The 20,751-nt window shown below is 42.4% G+C and overlaps 1 protein-coding gene across 6 annotated transcripts in view; it reads right to left on the bottom strand.

The window, feature by feature from the left end:
- Positions 1-20,479, bottom strand: part of LOC140199059 (ADP-ribosylation factor-like protein 13B) — a 69,395-nt gene extending 48,916 nt beyond the window's left edge. For 4 of the 6 annotated variants that reach the window (XR_011886329.1, XR_011886330.1, XM_072260501.1 and 1 more), the window contains exons 1-4: positions 20,210-20,479; positions 19,131-19,209; positions 8,563-8,684; positions 1,357-1,427 (exon numbers count right to left, since the gene is read on the bottom strand). Coding sequence is in view for 4 of the 6 variants with exons in the window: in XM_072260501.1 (XP_072116602.1) it covers positions 1,357-1,427; positions 8,563-8,621 (130 nt within the window). In the remaining 2 variants the exon portion in view is untranslated. Of the gene's footprint in view, positions 1-1,356; positions 1,428-2,350; positions 2,434-8,562; positions 8,685-19,130; positions 19,210-20,209 lie in introns of those variants that run through there. The other 2 variants (XM_072260502.1, XM_072260504.1) reach the window with 2 other exon arrangements.
- Between the last annotated feature and the right edge of the window lie 272 nt (positions 20,480-20,751).

Below are 20,751 nucleotides of genomic sequence, written 5' to 3'. Positions count from 1 at the left end.
AGCTACATTCAAAAAACAAAGTCAGACTGCAGGATTCCATTATAACGTATTGGCCACCAAATTAAAAGTCTATGATACATAGGGTCACTGAATAGTAATCTTGATGATGATTTCCCATAATCTATTAGATTTATCAAACATGCTTTCTTCTATGCAAGTACAAAGCATCCTTAGCTGAAACTAATGCTTCTACAATAATTCAGGTGCCTTGCCGTTCGGCGTGGGCGATCATTTCTCTCCATCCATCATGGTCCCTAACCCTCCGAATTGTAGTTGCTGCCTCTCCTGTTTCCAACCACGATATTATTCCATCTATCATTTTCATTCTCTGTTTGCCTCTGCTTCTTTTTCCTTCCAGCTTTCCAGTTGTAACTACAGCATAGTTAAATGATCAAGTGATTAAACTAAGTTCAGAGTATAGCAAGAGGAATTGGGGTGGAGCTTAGGAGGAATGATGGCGCTTAATGGCGACTCCTTTGCTTGCATCTTTGGAAACAGCTCTATTTCTACTTTTCTACTTTTAATATCTTTATTTTTCCTCTCAGGGTTCTTTTGAAGAACCTGACCTGGAGTTACACACAGGCTTCAGTTCTTTGCGGGAATGGGACCCGTTCTCGGGGTTCCATGACTGGCCGCTATTCGACATGCCAGGAGTTTCGCCTGAGAACCTGAATCGTGTTCGAAAGCCCAAGATCTTGGGGCTCTGGAGACGGGTGGATCGAAGGTCAGTGTCACAGCCGAAGACTCATGTGTCGTCGGGGAGGCCAGAAAATCTTTCACCGTGGGCCCGAAGACCCAAGGTCTTTGCCATCTTTGGACACAAAGCTCGAAAAAAAGTGACGAAATGGACTTTTAAGATCGTACGCCAGCGGGTTGTTGTTGTGTCTCCCGCTTGCCGTGAAAATGGGGGACACCTCCCTCTCCCCTGCCAGGGAGAGAGAGAACCTGTGGGTTGTCGAATTTGGATGAAATGTGAAGCTTTTGGGGTAACTTTGGTCTGTGTCTTTGCTATTGCTTAGCACCTGCTTGGGTTCGGTGATTGTACCGATGCAAATTTATTTTTGCTGTTTGGGGGAGGGGGGATCGTTGCTCACTGCCACTTACATGCGGGGGAGCTCGGGGGTGGACTTTGGGGTTCTCACACTTAACTGTCGTTCATTCTTTGGGGCACTTCTCTGTTTTCGTCGATGTTTTGCAAAGAAAAAGCATTTCGGGATGTATATTATATACATTTCTCTGATATCAAACTTGACCTTTGAACCTATTAGATAAAATTGAGTTAAACTTAGTGTTTTGAATCCTACAACTAGAAGAGAATTAGAGTAAAAACGTAATGTCTTTCCAGAGATTGCTTACCTCCTTGAATCCCCTTTATAGTTGCAGTTTTTCCAGCATTATCCAATCCCACCATTAGTAGAGTAACCTTCCTGTAGAATAAATGTGCTGCATTACTTTAGAACAATACTTGATCATTGGCTTATCATCTATACTGGTGGCAGATTCAGTTCTCCTATGTTTCATTTGTTATACTGTAATATCATGTGTGTATGTGCTAGTGCATGTTTCTATTTTAAATTACTTTTCACCCCAAGAGGGATTCATGAGTTAGCGCTTCCAAGATGCAATTAAACTCTGTCTTTGCAATATTCAACAAAAACAGAACTGCACAAGTATTGCTAAGTAACAAATTCCGACATTGATATTACTTCACACAAGCAGAAAACTTACTGAATACTCCATTCAAGTATTACTAATAGAGTATTCAAACAGTGACTCCGTTTTCCTGTCATGATAATCTACCAGCATTGTGGAAGTCCTAACACATGGCAGATGTTGAACAAGTGAAATGAACTTCAGTGAACCGCCATCCACAAAAAGTCAAAAGGTAAACGGCACCGACAGATTAATCTGCAGAAGCCAATTTCCAGTGGCTCACCCAGTTGACTTATATCTAACATGGAAAATTTCCCTTTGAAACAAGGTTATCAGAAAGTAGCCTGCTTAGTTATAAATGATTTTCATTTATAGAACTATCTTTACCACGAAGGTAACTACCGTGTAGGAGGCTGGATATTATTTATACAACTGGTAAACCGTAGATATATCAAGCGTTGACAGATTTTGAATTACAAGGGAGCCAACAAAAAGAAATTAAGCTGAGTAGCTCTTATTTAACTATAAATAAATTAGAGTTGTAGGCAAATTTCTCCCAGCATTACAGTGGGTGAAATTTACTAAACTAAGATAGAAATACCCATGAATCTGAATGCAGATTCCTATTCAGCAAATAAAATGTATTTTTAAAATTAATTTCTTTGAATCATTAACATGATAAATTATTTTTAAATACCTTTGATGACCAAACAAGCATAAAAACTCTTACAGACTTCGACGAGACAAAACTGATGAAGTCTTCTCTTCTGTCAAAGGCTGTTTGGACATACCAGAGGCAGAGTGTCAGCAGTTCACTGAATGAGATCAAATCAGCACTAAAGTAACACATAAAAAATGCTGGAGGAATTCAGCAGGTCAAGCAGCATCTATAGAAGTGAGTCAATAGTCAATGTTTTGGGTTGAGACCCTTCATCAGGACTGGAAAGGAAGTGGGAAAATGCTAGAATAGGATGGCGGAGGGAGAGGAAGGAAGAAGGTGACAGGTGAAGCCAGGTGGGTGGAGGAGGAGGGATGAATCAAGAAGCTGGACCAAGTGAATTTAATGGCAGGGTGGAAGCTGGAAGCAAAGTTGATGAAATTGATGAGCTCAGCATGGGTGCATGAAGCAGCACCAATGCAGTCATCAATGTAGAGCAGAAAGCATTTGGGAACATTACCAGGGAAGGGTTGGAAAATGGACATAGCCAATGAAAAGGCAGGCATAGCTGGGGCCCATCTGGGTGCCCATGGCTACCAGGGCCGGACTTTAGGCAGGGCTAGGCTGGGCTGCAGCCCAGGGGCCAGAGCTGCAGAGGGGCCCAAAATAGGTAGCTATTATCATGGCGAACAAAAAAAAATACGAGAGTGGAGCACAGAAAAGAAAAAACAAGAAAAAGAGGACTGTGACAAAGAAACATTAAAAAAGACACTGAAATTGACTGAATTTTTTTAACCTGTTCTCGATGATACAGCAGTACCATCGCTCTTGACATAGTCTGAGACCGGTGGACAAATGGAGACTTGTTCAACAGCTAGCGTTAGCACAGGACCACCGTCCTTGCCACAGTCAGCAGCTAACGTTGAAGAGGCAGAGAGCATGACTTTGGGATTCCCGACCACAGAGGCCTCCGAACAACCAAGTCATTAACCTTTAATTAACATTAACCATTAATGTTAACGTTACCGCTACTGAGGATCCTTACAGCACTGATCCTGCCTACTGGGGAGAGGAAACGTTTCAGTCGAAGCAAGCAGCTAAAGAAGAGAGTGGAAGAATTCGGGTAGAAAAAGTCTTTTTTTTTTAAAAACTGCTCGGGGAGAAGGGTCTGCACTGCGCAGGCGCGTGGCGTAGCGTGCCAAGGTTTAAAAAGGGAAAATTTCAATGGTTCTTGTTTCAGTCGAAGCAAGCAGCTGAAGAAGAAAGTGGAAGAATTCGGGTAGAAAAAGTCTTTTTTTTAAAAACTGCTTGGGGAGAAGGGTCTGCACTGCGCAGGCGCGTGATGTAGCGCGCCAAGGTTTAAAAGGCAGACCACCATATACAGCTGCCATCGTCGGAGTGGACTGAGTCAGAGTGGGACGGCTTTGGCTCAAACAGGCTTCGGCGAGAACAGACAGAGGCCAGGGTAGGTTCTGGTAAGTTTTTTATTCAGATTGTCTAGCGTAGAGAGAATGCCAGGCAGGATGTTGGAATGCTCCTCTTGCAGGATGTGGGAAGTCAGGGAGCCCTCCGGTGTCCCCGACAACGACACCTGCAAGAAGTGCATCCAGATGCCTCTCCTAACAAACTGCGTTAGGGAACTGGAGCAGGAGCTGGATGACCTGCGGATCATTCAGGAGAATGAGGAGTTTATAGATAGTAGCTACAGGGAGGTAGTTACGCCAAAGGAGCAGAGGACAGGAAATTGGGTCACTGTCAGGCGAGGGAAGAGGAAAGGGCAGGCAGAGCAGGGTTCCCCTGTGGCCATTCCCCTCAGCAACAAGTGTACCGCATTGGATACTGTTGGGGGGGCTGACTTACCTGGGACAAGCTGCAGTAGCCGAATCTCTGGCACGGAGTCTGGCTCCGCAGTGCAGAAGGGAGGGGGGAAAAAAGAGGAGAGCGGTAGTGATAGAGGACTCGATAGTTAGAGGTGCAGATAGGAGGTTTTGTGGTCGTGACAGAGAATCCAGGATGGTTTGTTGCCTCCCGGGTGCCAGGGTCAAGGATGTCTCTGATCGATTGCATGACATTCTGAAGTGGGAGGGTGATCAGCCAGATGTCCTGGTGCACATCAGTACCAATGACATAGCAAGGAAGAGTGAGGAGGTCCTGGAGAGTGAGTATAGAGAGCTTGGTAGGAAGTTGAAAAGCAGGACCTCGAGGGTGGTAATCTCAGGAATGCTACCTGTGCTACATGCCAGTGAGGGTAGGAATAGGATGCTCTGAAGGATGAACAAGTGGCTGAGGAACTGGTGTAGGGAGCAGGGTTTCAGATTTCAGGATAATTGGGACCTCTTCTGGGGCAGGTGGGACCTGTACAAGAGAGATGGGTTACACTTGAACTACAGGGGGACCAATATCCTTTCAGGGAGGTTTGTTAATGCTATTGGGGGGGCTTTAAACTAGATTTGCAGGGGGATGGAAAACAGAGTGCCAGAGCTGACAGTGTGGCTGGGGTGAAAATAAATGATGTTAAAATTTCAAGCAAATCCGCTAATAGAAAGGTTGTGAGAGTTGGTAAAAATTTTCTGAGGTGTATATATTTCAATGCGGGGAGTATTGTGGGGAAGGCGGATGAGTTGAGGGCGTGGATTGACACGTGGAATTATGACGTTGTAGCAATTAGTGAAACTTGGCTACAGGAGGGGCAGGACTGGCAGCTTAATATTCCAGGGTTCCGATGTTTCAGATGTGATCGAGGCAGAGGAATGAAAGGTGGGGGAGTGGCATTGCTTGTTAGGGAAAATATTACAGCAGTGCTCAGGCAGGACAGATTAGAGGGCTTGTCTACTGAGTCCTTGTGGGTGGAGCTGAGAAACAGGAAAGGTATGGCCACATTAGTGGGATTGTATTACAGACCACCCAATAGTCAAAGAGAATTGGAAGGGCAAATCTGCAGAGAGATAGCAGGCAACTGCAGGAAACATAAAGTTGTGGTGGTAGGGGATTTTAATTTTCCATATATTGATTGGGTCTCCCATACTGTTAGGGGTCTAGATGGTTTACAGTTTGTAAAATGTGTTCAGGAAAGTTTTCTAAATCAATATATAGAGGGACCAACTAGAGGGGGTGCAATATTGGATCTCCTGTTAGGAAACAAGTTAGGACAAGTAACAGAAGTCTGTGTAGGGGAGCACTTTGGTTCCAGTGATCATAACACCATTAGTTTCAACTCAATCATGGACAAGGATAGATCTGGTCCTAGGGTTGAGGTTCTTAACTGAAAGAAGGCCAAATTTGAAGAAATGAGAAAGGATCTAAAAAGCGTGATTGGGACAGGTTGTTCTCTGGCAAGGATGTGATCGGTAGGTGGGAAGCCTTCAAAGGAGAAATTTTGAGAATGCAGAATTTGTATGTTCCTGTCAGGATTAAAGGCAAAGTGAATAGGAATAAGGAACCGTGGTTCTCAAGGGATATTGCAACTCTGATAAAGAAGAAGAGGGAGTTGTATGACATGTATAGGAAGCAGGGAGTAAATAAGGTGCTTGAGGAGTATAAGAAGTGCAAGAAAATACTCAAGAAAGAAATCAGGAGGGCTAAAAGAAGTCATGAGGTTGCCTTGGCAGTCAAAGTGAAGGATAATCCAAAGAGCTTTTATAGGTATATTAAGAGCAAAAGGATTGTAAGGGATAAAATTGGTCCTCTTGAAGATCAGAGTGGTCGGCTATGTGCGGAACCAAAGGAAATGGGGGAGATCTTAAATAGGTTTTTTACGTCTGTATTTACTAAGGAAACTGGCATGAAGTCTATGGAATTAAGGGAAACAAGTAGCGAGATCATGGAAACTATACAGATCGAAAAGGAGGAGGTCCTTGCTGTCTTGAGGAAAATTAAAGTGGATAAATCCCCGGGACCTGACCGGGTATTCCCTCGAACCTTAAAGGAGACTAGTGTTGAAATTGCAGGGGCCCTGGCTGAAATATTTAAAATGTAGCTGTCTACAGGTGAGGTGCCGGAGGATTGGAGAGTGGCTCATGTTGCTCCGTTGTTTAAAAAAGGATCGAAAAGTAATCCGGGAAATTATAGGCCAGTAAGTTTAACGTCGGTAGTAGGTAAGTTATTGTTTGTTATTAATCAAAGTATTGAGTATAAGAGCTGGAATATTTTGATGAGGTTGTATAAGGCATTGGTGAGGCCGAATCTGGAGTATTGTGTTCAGTTTTGGTCACCAAATTACAGGAAGGATATAAATAAGGTTGAAAGAGTGCAGAGAAGGTTTACAAGGATGTTGCCGGGACTTGAGAAACTCAGTTACAGAGAAAGGTTGAATAGGTTAGGACTTTATTCCCTGGAGCGTAGAAGAATGAGGGGAGATTTGATAGAGGTATATAAAATTATGATGGGTATAGATAGAGTGAATGCAAGCAGGCTTTTTCCACTGAGGCAAAGGGAGAAAAAAACCAGAGGACATGGGTTAAGGGTGAGGGGAGAAAAGTTTAAAGGGAACATGAGGGGGGGCTTCTTCACACAGAGAGTGGTGGGAGTATGGAATGAGCGGCCAGACGAGGTGGTAAATGCGGGTTCTTTTTTAACATTTAAGAATAAATTGGACAGATACATGGATGGGAGGTGTATGGAGGGATATGGTCCGTGTGCAGGTTAGTGGGACTAGGCAGAAAATGGTTTGGCACAGCCAAGAAGGGCCAAAAGGCCTGTTCTGTGCTGTAGTTTCTATGGTTCTATGATCCAGTCCGAGTGTACTGGGCTAAGAAAGGCCCGGAGTCCTGCCAGAATAATGATGTGGATATCAAAGCTTCGGAACGAGTAGACAAACAGCAGAGAGGTTTTTTCTCCAAATTTCACTTTCAGAAGCTGGTAAATGGTGAGTACATATCAAGGCAATGGCTCTTATATTCCCCTTCCACTGGCTGTGTGTTTTGTTTTGCATGCCACATCTTCAGTGATGGTAACTGTCAGTCCATCTTCGAAACTGGCTTTAGCGACTGGAAACATGCCGCTGAGCGCATAGGAGAGCATGAAAATAGCGAACACCCAGGAAAACAATACTGACCTATGTTACACTAGCGTCTGACAGCGGAAGAATAGATACAGAACTGCAAAAACAGTTTGAGTCAGAGTGTGTCTACTGGACCGACATATTGAGAAGAGAGGTGTTGGTTGTGAAGTTTTTGATCGAGAGTGGACTGGCTATCGAAGTTTCCAGTGGCACATTTGGCAGGCCTGTAACGGCAACTACATGGGCATTCTAGAGGTAACAAGTGAGCTTGACCCGTTTTTGAAGGCGCACATACAGAAATTTAGAAATGCAGGATCAGCTTTGATATTTAGACCAGTACGACCTTTGCTCTTGTTCTTGCCTTTTTTTTGCTTGGTACAGTAGCATTTTACGGTGTCGGCAGGGGCCCATCAGGGCCTCCAGCCCAGGGGCCCTGGCCCCACTAAATACGGCCCTGAGGGCTACACCCCGAGTTTGGAGAAAGTGGGAGGAGCTAAAAGAGAAAATGTGGAGACTTAACACCTTTTTGATGGGGGATGGAAATATTAAAGTATTAGGACAAGGTGAACCAAGACAGTTGAAGACTTGCATCTGCACCAGGTTAGTACAGATGTGGGAGAGTGTCCAATTTCGCTGGAGACAAGAATGAGAAACAAATTGTAGCATTCAATCCACAGAAAAATTTACTCACTGTGCTCATAACCCAGTTCTTCCATGCATAAAAAATAATTTAAGTGTTAAACGAAAATGATGATTGAAAACAAATGATTCTATTGTCAGCATTCATGGTACCCTCTTTTTGTATCTTATGTGCCTAACGCTAATATTAATTTTGAGGTGAACAATTACCTTTCCCCATTCATACCCACTTGTTTTTAACCACATAGACATCTAAGCAACATTAATAGATTAATCACAAGCAAACTTACATTGATAACAAATAACTGAGATCGCTAAAGACACTGAAGCACAACTAGAATATTAGGTAAATATTTAATGTTAGAAATGGTGAATTCCCTTCCTTTGATAGTATAATTTATGTTGCTGTCTGACATACAGATAGGAATTATTGCTGTGCAACTTTTTGAAAAAAACTGCATTTTTGAGGGGAGTTTATTTTGGAAATATCCTTGACTTTATTAGAATGAAGCTTGTCATTCAGGAGAAGTTGCTTTTCCAATCCAATTGTACACAGATCAATCATGTAGCGTTGTTGACAAGAAGTTCAGTCAAAGCAAATTTAAAATCATACCTGACAGGTTCTCGCCAACGTTTCAGCCAGAAGCAACAATTAGCCAGGAGACTAAACATTTCTTCTCTGAAATACTGGAGGATCAAACTTCAGCTGCAGATAAACCAACTAGAAATCAGTATCTGCAACAGAATAAAGAGAGCTTACATCAACTCATTTACAAGAAAGCACTTTCAAAATTAGAAATAACAAACTCTATGCTACTTCATGCAAAAAAAATGACTAAAGTTTAAAGTATGAAGAAAATGTAAATTAAATTTTAGTTTGGGCATTAATGACCAAGCCCTTTCAACCCAGGTTGGCAAATGCAAAATACACCTGTATGCATTCTCAGCAAATCAGGTTGCATCAGTGGAAAGAGAAACAAAACACTGTCACTGCCTGACCTAATGAACATACTCAGCATTTATGTTTTTGTTTCAGATTTCCAGTAAGAATGATTTTTTGATTAATTTACTGGTAAATCTCCATATTAATTATCCAAGTTACACAATGCCATATTTTTCCACTTCCTGCACATTCATTCAACTATATAAGAGCCTCTTGGATGCCATGATTGTACTTGGCTCCACTGTCACCCCAAGCAGTGCACTCCAAGCACCCTCCAATCTCTGTGTAAAAGCACTAGCCCCGCATATCTCCTCTGAACTTACCCCTTCTCACATTAAATACATGCTCTCTAGTATGAGACATTTCAACCCTGTGAACAATACACTGGCCTCTCATAGTTACACCTCTCATAATCTTATAAACCTCTATAAGATCTCTCCTCAGCCTCCAACATTCCAGAGAAAACATGGCAATTTTGTCCAACATCTCCCATAGCAAAGTAATCCAATTCAAGCAGTATCCTGCTAAAGCTCATCTGTATCCTCTCCAAAGCCCCAACATCATTCCTATAGAGGGGCAACTGGAACTGAATGCAATACTCTAGATGTGGTCTATATAAAGATTCAACACAACTTCCCAACTCCTGAACTCACCCTATCAACCTGTGTAACATTCCTACCATTGAAGTGGAACTACAACCCAGATATATAACTTCCATATTGGCTGGAGAGGACAGGAAGATACCAGTCAAGGCCCCAGAAATCTTAGCTCTTGCCTCTCTCAATAACCTGGGTCCTGGGAACTTCTCCAGGAAGAGGTACAGTCGACATTTTGGACCGAGAGCCTTCGTCAGGACTAACTGAAAGAAGAGCTAGTAAGAGATTTGAAAGTGGGAGGGCTAGATCTGAAATCATAGGAGAAGACATGAGGGGGAGGGATGGAGCCAAAAGCTGGACAGTTGATTGGCAAAAGGGATATGAGAGGATCATGGGACAGGAGGCTTAGGGAGAAAGAAAGGGGGAGGGGGGAAGCCCAGAGGATGGGCAAGGGGCATAGTGAGAGGGACAGAGGGAGAGAAAGGAGAGAGAGAAAATGAATGTGTGTATATAAATAAATAAATAATGGATGGGGTATGAGGGGTCCAGCAGGAAGTCGCCCACTGATTTTCCATATGCTTTTGAAGTTGTTCATGATTTTGGAGACAAAGAATTTCTTACAGCTGTAGGAATCCCAATCAAGAATGGCCAACTAGTACAAGAACTTAAGGATGCGATACAATTGCCGTCAGAAGTTGGTGTATTAAAATGTAAAAGCCGCTCTAAAATGACAACAATTGAAAACCATGGAAATGCATTGATGGATGATATTACAAAAAGAGGCAGCACGGGAAGGTGCAAAAGAGACAAAAGTATCAAGAACCCATAACTGGAATTATGGAAACAGTGGAACTCAGAATAACAAATGAACTAACAAGATATTCAAGATGCAAGCTCAATGCTCTAACCAGGAAAAGTGGTTCTCGATGGAGAATGGTAGGAGGTTAAACAGTGATGGAGTATTGAGATACAGCACTAGTAATTGACAAATAACTCAGCTACGTTGCCTCTTTCCCTGGCACAGCAAGTATACTCCCTGGGGCAAAATGGAGTGCAAAAGATTCTCCCAATGGTGGTGGAATCCAAAATTCAGAACACAAGCTCAAAAAATATTTGAGAAATGCATGACATGCCAAAAAAACAAATCCTGGAGTAGGGGAAAAGCTACCACAACTAAGTGCTCCTGCCCCAACAGGTCCATCTTTACACTTACAAGTGGACTATATTTCTTTGTCAAAGTGTCAACGATATTCAGATGTTCTGGTAATAGTGAACAAGTTTTCAAGATAAGTATAAGCTATTCCAAAAAGCAAACCCCTGCCACTCACACAGCAAAAACTCCGACCAAGGGACACATTTCACTTGGAGTGTTTGTCAGCAATTATGTCTACTGACATAAAATAGTGCCAGCGAACAAAAGGACAAAAGGTGATGCCCTTCAGTCAGTTCACAAAGTTACTTTACACTTCCGCTTTCATTTATTTATTTATTTCTGCTACTAAGCTTGGAACCTGTGATTTACATTTTGATGGCATTTTTCAGGCCACTTGAGAAATCTGGCGGTTTGCTGTTTCCGAGGGAGAGGGTGAGGTTTCGAGCTGAGTGTGTGGCCTGGAGACCTCGCGTATCAAAGCATTGAGCAAAATTGGAAACAATGAGCATGAGAGCAGAAGGCGAGCGATTGTTCCACACCATCTGTCTGTATGTGATCTCTCTCTCTCTCTCTCGCTCAATGCTGCTGGAGGATGGTGGTAGAATCTTGGGTCTTGGGCAAGGTTTATTCGAAGCGTTTGTGGATAGACTCTGCAGTTCATATTATATGTGTTTCTGGTTCTGGTTACCAGACATCCCACCTCTCCCAGAAATTCCGGGAGTCTCCCACATATTAATAGTGGCTCCCTGATGCCCGCAAATTATATACACTATCACGGAAATCAATTTTTTTGAGAGCGAGCAAGAGAAAGCAAGAGAGAGCGTGAGAGCGACCACGAGAGAGAGCGAGAGCAAGCGAGCGAGAGAAAGCAAGCGACAGCACGCGAGCGAGCAAAAGCAAGCCAGAGCACATGAGAGCGCACGAGTGACCACAAGAGAGAGGGAGAAAGAGCGCGAGCGACAGCACGCCATGGCAGAGTGTTCCAAAGAAAATATAAAACATACGTCACCCCAGACTACACTAAAGTGTACTCCTGCCTAATAGGGGTCAAAGTAATGACAATGTTGCTCGCTGCACTGTTTGCAACAGTGACTTTTCTATTGCCCATGGTGGGTTAAGATTGTAAAAGACGTGTTGAGGTGAGTTTAACAGGTGTCATTCGTTCATTAGCATAGCTAATGTTATTTAAACTAGCTGGCCAGCTGCTAAAGAGCTACTCTATTGCAGACATCCCACCTCTCCCGGAAGTCTCCCGCAAATTCATGGTGCTACCTCCCTGAATTGAGTTTTTGCAGGGAGGGATGTCTGGGTTATTTTTTTAAAATTGTTACTTTGTGTGATTTTGATCGTGGTGGACTGACTCTGAGGCCCGCAGTCAACAAACAACACAGCACTAAATTGAAATGAACGGATCTAAACTAACTTGTGGTTTGATGTTTTATATTCTGTGTTTCTCATTCATTTCTACCATTTGTGCAACTTGTTCTTTTTTTCTGCCCACTGGGCACTTGACGTTTTCTTTGAATGGGTTCCATGGTGTTTCTTTGTATCACAGTTGTCTGTCGGAAGACAAATCTCAGTGCTGTACGTTGTACACATACTTTGATAATCCACGTACCGCGAATCGACTGATGAAAATTGAATGGTCTTTCCATTGTCCACATCACCCAGAGTCATTAGGACAAGTCAAACAAATGAATGGAACCGTCAAGCAATGACCAAGTATCATGAGGAAGGTGTGCTATGGCCTATGGTTCTTCCTATGGTCTTGTGCAGTATCAGAGCAATCCCAAACAAGAAAACTAAGTCATTTGAGGTGGTAACAGGACCTCTTATATAACTGCTGAAAGCCTTCAATCTCAGGGAGGCTGATATACACATTATGGCAGACACTTTAGGTAGCTGCTGTTTGAAGTTAACTCAAGCTTTACAGTCTGCTTCTCAACAGGTTTCTACCACTTGGGAGGATACAACACAATCTTCAGGAGGATAATTCACCCTGATTCTTCACAATGGTTCATGATTTAACAAACCAAAATGGAACCATTGGGAACTGGATGGAAAGGTCCTTATCAAGTGCTGTCAATTGCCAGTTGGTAGAGAAGGCCAAAGGTAAAAGTAGAATGGTATGTCATTAGATCTTCTCTTAGCAGCTAAGAGGGTGGAATCATGTACAGTTATAGGTATGGAATGTTGTACTTACATACCTGACAAGCCTGAAGACATGAAAGACATAACTAATTTGGCTGATCATATTCGTAAAGAAACAGCTAAAAATACATCAATCTGATGGATGGGATTTCTTTGATTGGACTCATTTAAGTCTTAGAAGCTGAGTCATATCATTCAGACTAATCCGCTTTATCACAATTTACATTTTTTAAATTCACTTAAAGGCAATCATCACCAGAATAGTTCAAACTCCTACTGATCTACCAAACCATGACATAATATTATGAATACTTCGAAGAATATATATACTTTTGATACTTCATAATCCAAGTAGCTTTAATTACTTATACATAATGTAAATACCGCAAGTTTTTTCATCCACTGAATTTTCAAATGTAATGATTATAAATGGGGGGAGGGAATTATTGGATCTGACCATCTAATTTTAATTGTCATTTGTTTGTAGTTTAAAAATAAATTAGCTATTTGCACTTTAAGTGGCCTTTATATACATAACAGTTTGGTATGCCTCTATTGGCTATACAAAGTATAATTCTAGAGTTTCTTTGTTCTTTGCCTAAGTAGCGAGTAGTTTATCAGTGAATCTGAATCAGAGTCAGGTTTAATATAACTGGCATATGTCATGAAATTTGTTGTCTTTGCGGCAGCAAAACAATGCAATACCTAACAATAGAAAAAATGTTAATTATAATAAATAGATATTAAATAGTTAAATTAAATAAGCAATGCAAAAATAGAAATAAGGAAGTTGGGAGGTAGTGTTTAAGGGTTCAATGTCCATTTAGAAATGGAAGAGCGCTTTAGAAGCTTTTTGTATGACGCATGGCTCCAGGGCTGAACACCTATTGGGGTTTTTCCCCTTCACTTTTTCTTGCTTAGTAGGGGTTTTTTTTTGTCACCAAAACTTTTTCAATCTTTAAACAATGTTTTTTTTTCTTGAGACATTGTAAGTGCTGCCTACTTCGATGTACTCTTGTTAATTTTGGATAATAATAATAAAAAGATTTGAAAAGAAAAGAAATGGAAGAGCAGAAGAAGTTATTCTGAATCATTCAGTGTGTGCGTCAGGCGTCTGTACCTCTTTCCTGATGGTAACAATGAGAACAAGGCATAACCTGGCTGGATGGGGGGGCCTTAATAATGGATGCCACCTTTTTGAGGCATCACTCCTTGATGATATCCTGGATACTACGGAGACTAGTGCCCAAGATGGAACTGACTAAATTTACAACTCCCTGCAGCTTATTTCCTGTGCAGTAACCCCCCTCCCATACAAGATGGGTGATGCAGCCAATTAGAATACTCTGCACAGTACATTTGCAGAAGCTTGTGAGTGTCTTTGGTAACATACCAAATCCCCTCAAACACCAAATGAAATATAGCTGCTGTCATGGCGTCTTTGTGGCTGCATCGGGCCCAGGATCCTCAGAGATAATGACACCAGGAAAATGAACTTGCTCACTCTTTCTACTTCTGATCCCTCTTATGAGGAATCGTGTGTTGTCCCTCAACTAGCTGATACATAGAAACATAGAAAATAGGTGCAGGAGTAGCCATTTGGCCCTTTGAGCCTGCACCGCCATTCAGTATGATCATGGCTGATCATCCAACTCAGAACCCTGCCCCAGCCTTCCCTCCATACCCCCGATCCCTTTAGCCACAAGGGCCATATCTAACTCCCTCTTAAATATAGCCAATGAACTGGCCTCAACTGTTTCCTGTGGCAGAGAATTCCACAGATTCACCACTCTCTGTGTGAAGAAGTTTTTCCTCATCTCGGTCCTAAAAGGCTTCCTCTTTATCCTCAAACTGTGACCCCTCGTTCTGGACTTCCCCAACATCAGGAACAATCTTCCTGCATCTAGTCTGCCCAATCCCTTTAGGATTTTATACGTTTCAATCAGATCCCCCCTCAATCTTCTAAATTCCAGAGAGTATAAGCCTAGCCGATCCAGTCTTTCATCATATGAAAGTCCTGCCATCCCAGGAATCAATCTGGCGAACCTTCTTTGTACTCCCTCTATGGCAAGAATGTCTTTCCTCAGATTAGGGGACCAAAACTGCACACAATATTCTAGGTGTGGTCTCACCAAGGCCTTGTACAACTGCAGCAGTACCTCCTTGCTCCTGTACTCGAATCCTCTCGCTATAAATGCCAGCATACCATTCGCCTTTTTCACCGCCTGCTGTACCTGCATGCCCATTTTCAATGACTGGTGTACAATGACACCCAGGTCTCGTTGCACCTCCCCTTTTCCTAATCGGCCACCATTCAGATAATAATCTGTTTTCCTGTTCTTGCCACCAAAGTGGATAACCTCACACTTATCCACATTAAATTGCATCTGCCATGAATTTGCCCACTCACCTAACCTATCCAAGTCACCCTGCATCCTCCTCACAGCTAACACTGCCGCCCAGCTTCGTGTCATCCGCAAACTTGGAGATGCTGCATTTAATTCTCTCGTCTAAGTCATTAATATATATTGTAAACAACTGGGGTCCCAGCACTGAGCCTTGCGGTACCCCACTTGTCACTGCCTGCCATTCTGAAAAGGTCCCGTTTATTCCCACTCTTTGCTTCCTGTCTGCCAACCAATTCTCTATCCACATCAATACCATACCCCCAATACCGTGTGCTTTAAGTTTGCACACTAATCTCCTGTGTGGGACCTTGTCAAAAGCCTTTTGAAAATCCAAATATACCACATCCACTGGTTCTCCCCTATCCACACTACTAGTTACATCCTCAAAAAATTCTATGAGATTCGTCAGACATGATTTTCCTTTCACAAATTCATGCTGACTTTGTCCGATGATTTCACCGCTTTCCAAATGTGCTGTTATCACATCCTTGATAACTGACTCTAGCATTTTCCCCACCACCGATGTCAGGCTTACCGGTCTATAATTCCCCGGTTTCTCTCTCCCTCCTTTTTTAAAAAGTGGGGTTACATTAGCCACCCTCCAATCCTCAGGAACTAATCCAGAATCTAAAGAGTTTTGAAAAATTATCACTAATGCATCCACTATTTCTTGTGCTACTTCCGTAAGCGCTCTGGGATGCAGACCATCTGGCCCGGTGGATTTATCTGCCTTCAATCCCTTCAATTTACCTAACACCACTTCCCTACTAACATGTATTTCCCTCAGTTCCTCCATCTCACTAGACCCTCGGTCCCCTACTACTTCCGGAAGATTATTTATGCCCTCCTTAGTGAAGACAGAACCAAAGTAGTTATTCAATTCGTTTGCCATGTCCTTGTACCCCATGATCAATTCACCTGTTTCTGAGTGTAAGGGACCTACATTTGTCTTAACCAATCTTTTTCTTTTCACATATCTATAAAAGCTTTTACAGTCAGTTTTTATGTTCCCTGCCAGCTTTCTCTCATAATCTTTTTTCCCTTTCCTAATTAAGCCCTTTGTCCTCCTCTGCTGAACTCTGAATTTCTCCCAGTCCTCAGGTGTGCCACTTTTTCTGGCTAATTTGTATGTTTCTTCTTTGGAATTGATACTATCCCTAATTTCCCTTGTCAGCCACGGGTGCACTACCTTCCCTGGTTTATTCTTTTGCCAAACTGGGATGAACAATTGTTGTAGTTCATCCATGCGATCTTTAAATGCTTGCCACTGCATATCCACCGTCAACTCTTTAAGTATCATTTGCCAGTCTATCTTAGCTAATTCACGTCTCATACCTTCAAAGTTACCCTTCTTTAAATTCAGAACCTTTGTTACTGAATTAACTATGTCACTCTCCATCCTAATGAAGAATTCCACCATATTATGGTCACTCTTACCCAAGGGGCCTCGCACGACAAGATTGCCAACTAACCCTTCCTCATTGCTCAAGACCCAGTCCAGAATGGCCTGCTCTCTAGTTGGTTCCTCGACATGTTGGTTCAGAAAACTATCCTGCATACATTCCAAGAAATCTCCTCCTCTTCAAGAAATCCAAGAAATCTGAACTATCTCACTCCTGTATGCTCTCTCGTCCCAATCTGAAATTCAGCCAACAAAGTTGTATTGTTAGCAAATTTATAGATGGCATTTGAGCTGTTGAGATTTCGGATTGCGTCGCCTCTGATCTGGGCTGACAATTACGTGTCGGCGGCACCTAATTAATTAGCATGTTTATTTCGGCTTTTTTCTTAAAGATGTGCTGTGTGCCTCCCAGCTACTGCTGCATTCTCCGCGAATCGGTACAGTACCTGTCCGTGGCCTGGGGGTTGGGGTGGTGGGACACTGGGGTGTCATCTCGTCGTCTGTTTCCATTAGGGCAGGAAGCTCATCTTCTCCTATCTCTGCCTGCCTCGATGTCGAAGGTCGAGGTTCGTCGTCTGCTGTGGCTGATGTGGAAGGCTTGCTTGACTGCTGAGCCTCGCACATTTTTCTATCACACAGTTCTTTAATAAGGACTCAAACCATCCCGCAAATATCTCCTAAACTGACGTACCCTTTCAAAATTAAAGTCATACTTTATCATTACTCATTCAGTTTCGATTGTTATCCTTTTTTCTTCCAATTGCATCAGCTCTTCACCTGTCAGTTCTTGGTGATGGGATGCCAAAACCTCTTCAACATCATGTTCGTCAGCTTCCACAAGCCAAACTCACTTTGTCCTTGCTTCACTCATCATGATCAAAACGCTTAATTATGTCTAGTTTTACTGTAAGTGTAACACCTTTACGAGCTCTTTCAGGCTTTTCCGATACCATAGAACTCATCTTGCAAACGGCTGCTCACAGGCATGTGTTAAAGCAAAGCAGTTCCGAATCCGGGGGAGAGCGGCTGCTCGGGGCACGCGCTGTCTTTTATCACGTGCTGAATTTTTTTTCGTAATAGTGAAAACACCTTCTGAAAGCGAAAACAGGGTACTAATGTAGGTCTTTCGTAACAGTGAGGTTTCGTAAAGTGAACGTTCGAAAAGCGGGGGATGCCTGTAGCTGGATGATCCAAAGTTGCATAAAGAGCTAATGAGATTGCATCCGCCACAGACATAATGTGGCGATAGGCAAACTGCAGTGGGTTTAGGTCCTTGCTGAGATAGGAATTAATTCTAGCCATAACCAACCCCTCCAAGCACTTTGTCACGATAGATGTGAGTGCTACTGGATGACAGCTCACCCTCTTCTTAGTCACTGGTATAACTGTTGCCCTTTTGCAGCAGTTGGGACTTCCGAATGCAGCAGTGAGAGACTGAACACCCTTGCTAGTTGGTTAGCACAGGTTTCCATCGGGCCTGTGGCCTTGCAAGGGCTAATTGGTTGATTTTAAGGCAGTATTGAATAAGTAGTTTCTAAGTGGTGGTCTTTTATCTATGGAATTTTTTTTTATCTTTTGTGTATAAAGTAGCTGTCTTATGCTGAGCAATTCTGGTCCTGTTCTATTAGTTTTATCAACTCTTAATACAACAATCGTGAAGCAGCCTCATTCATGACTTCTAAAGAAACCTTGCATTTAAACACCAGTATTCAACAGGCCCAACACAAGCTTGGGCAACAGCACCTGATCTATCTGAGTATGTTTCCGCATTCTGGACTCCCTACTGAATTCCATAGCTTCTGGTCACTTGATTTCTCCCATCTCTTTCAATCAGTTGTCCATGTGTGATACAATGTCTTCCTGTTCGCTTGTCTAATTTCCCCCCTCTCAAACAGCTCCCATTCACTTATTAACCAGATAACCTTAGTTACAGCTTATCCATTAGTCAACCTGGTTTCACCCTATGAAAGAAAAGTAGTTCCTAGGTACTTCCTGCAGATTTATATGCTTCTTTTCTCTTTCATAGTTGGGACAAAGGGTCTTCTACTTGAAACATTAACTGTGTTTCTGAATAAAGGAAGACTATACACGCTGCACATAAACAGCACCAAAGGTCTGGACTGGAACGATGAGAAAGCTGCTCTACTAACTGTCAACACAAAGTAATCTGCAGATGCTGTTGTCAAAGGGACACTCACAATGCGCTGGGGGAACTCATCTAATCTTTTCAACTGATGCTGACTGAACTGCTGAGTTCCTCCAGCGCACTGTGAGTGTTCTACTGACTGTGCCTCCCTTCCCATGTCTATTTTGGTATTTCCTCATCTCTGACTCTAAATTCCAGAGCTCCTGAAGAGTACCGTGACCACAATGGTTCAAGGCAGTAACCCACCAGCATCTTCTTTAAGGCATTTAGAGATGGACAATAAATTCTGACCTTACCAGACAATGAATAATGAATAAAAACATGCTTATTTCACATTTATCAAGCAGTGAAGATACTATGAAAAACATTATGACATTATTACCTTACTAAAGCTTCAAGAAGTTAAAGCAATGTTGTTCAGAAGTCGAAAGTGCTCTTCCCTCCACTCCAACACCTCCCACCTACCATATCAAATTTAAAGAATTGTGTTAATTGGAATATTGATTAAAAAAACAGATTAACATTCATTTTGAGAAGACGGTATTTAGGAATTCTACTCCCGAAAGTGCCAGAGTTAAGAATGATATTATCAGGGTTTTGAAAGGAAGTCACAGACTACACAAGATCAAACTTCATATTCAGAAATTTTTAAAATAAAAATGTTATTTCTGTCCTTAGTTATAACCTAAAGTGTGTTTCACATTCAATTCATTTTGAAAGTCACTAATTCAAGAGAACAAACCTCCAAAACGTTACCATTAAAAGCAAATGTTGTAAACAATCAAGGAATCATTCTGCTGAGATTTTTCAGCATTTTCCATATTTATTTCAGATTTTCAGTATTAGGAGTGTACCGTAAACAATTTCTGCTCTGACTAATCACTCACAGAAACGAATTCCAGATCATAACCTTTGGCTGAGTGAAAAAAAAATCCTAATGTCACTTTCAGGCAAATCTTTGTCATAGAATACAAATACAATGATCGTTCACATCATAGGGCTACTTTGACAAAGCAAGTAAGGTGAAGATAGAAAGCAAAGAAAACAAAGTATGACATTAGAGATGAATGATTCTGAAATATATTAACGGAACGCTATTATCCATCAGCAGTGCTAACCCAATAATAACGTGCAATCTATGAATAACTTAGTAAATAATTTATTTGAAATAAATCAAAAACATCACAAAAATATATAAGATTTGGAGCAAAAATGATTTTGTGAAATAATTTCACTCAGTGAAATAATGTCCAAAGCGACGCCCCCCTTCCCCCCACTAAAGATCTTCAGCAGGCGAGATGTCTTCAGGGATTCCCTGAACCTCCCCAAAGTACCGATGAAAGCCTCCGGTGGTTAACCCCAATCTCGGACAAAGAAAAGATGAACTTCACGCTGCCCAACTAAACCACGCAACAAATCTCTGCGACCGCTTTCTGCAGCGGCGCCGGCCTCGTCAATTACCTGCTTTGAAGAGAGTTACGGGAGCCACACTCGGGCCCCAGGCCTTCTTCCCTAACAGAGCAGAGGCTGGTGCTCCAAGCCGCACTGATCTCACCCGAGCTCGGTTCCTGGATGTTCACCGCTCTGTCGCCACCGTGATTGCCGTTCGCTCGCCACTACCTGTGTCAAACACGAATGCTAAGTTTTCGCCGCGCTTGCAACCACGGGGAGTTATTTTGGTTCATCGTCGTCCCGGCAACATTGTAACGAGACGTACGTCACCTGGCAGCTCATGACGTCTCTACATTTCAAGCCTCTCACTCCGGCTCTGTATTAGGATTTTAGCGCAGCCGCACCGAGTGAATCCCTCATTTCACTCTAGTCCGTCTGTAGATCATGGAACTGATGCGAAAGAACTGGAACTTATTATTTCAGCAGACCAGATTTTAAATCGTGCCTCACTGCAGACCCTACATATCAGAAAATATAGGTTTCATGCTTTTCCGTCTATTACAATTTTTTAACCTTTTCTATTAATCTGTAAAGAGATATTTAGACATCTC

This window comes from Mobula birostris, chromosome 6 (assembly GCF_030028105.1).
Source record: "Mobula birostris isolate sMobBir1 chromosome 6, sMobBir1.hap1, whole genome shotgun sequence".
In the NCBI taxonomy this organism is placed as follows: Eukaryota; Metazoa; Chordata; class Chondrichthyes; order Myliobatiformes; family Myliobatidae; genus Mobula; species Mobula birostris.
Note: the sequence above shows the minus strand (reverse complement) of the source record. Positions and strands in the feature narration are given on the sequence as shown.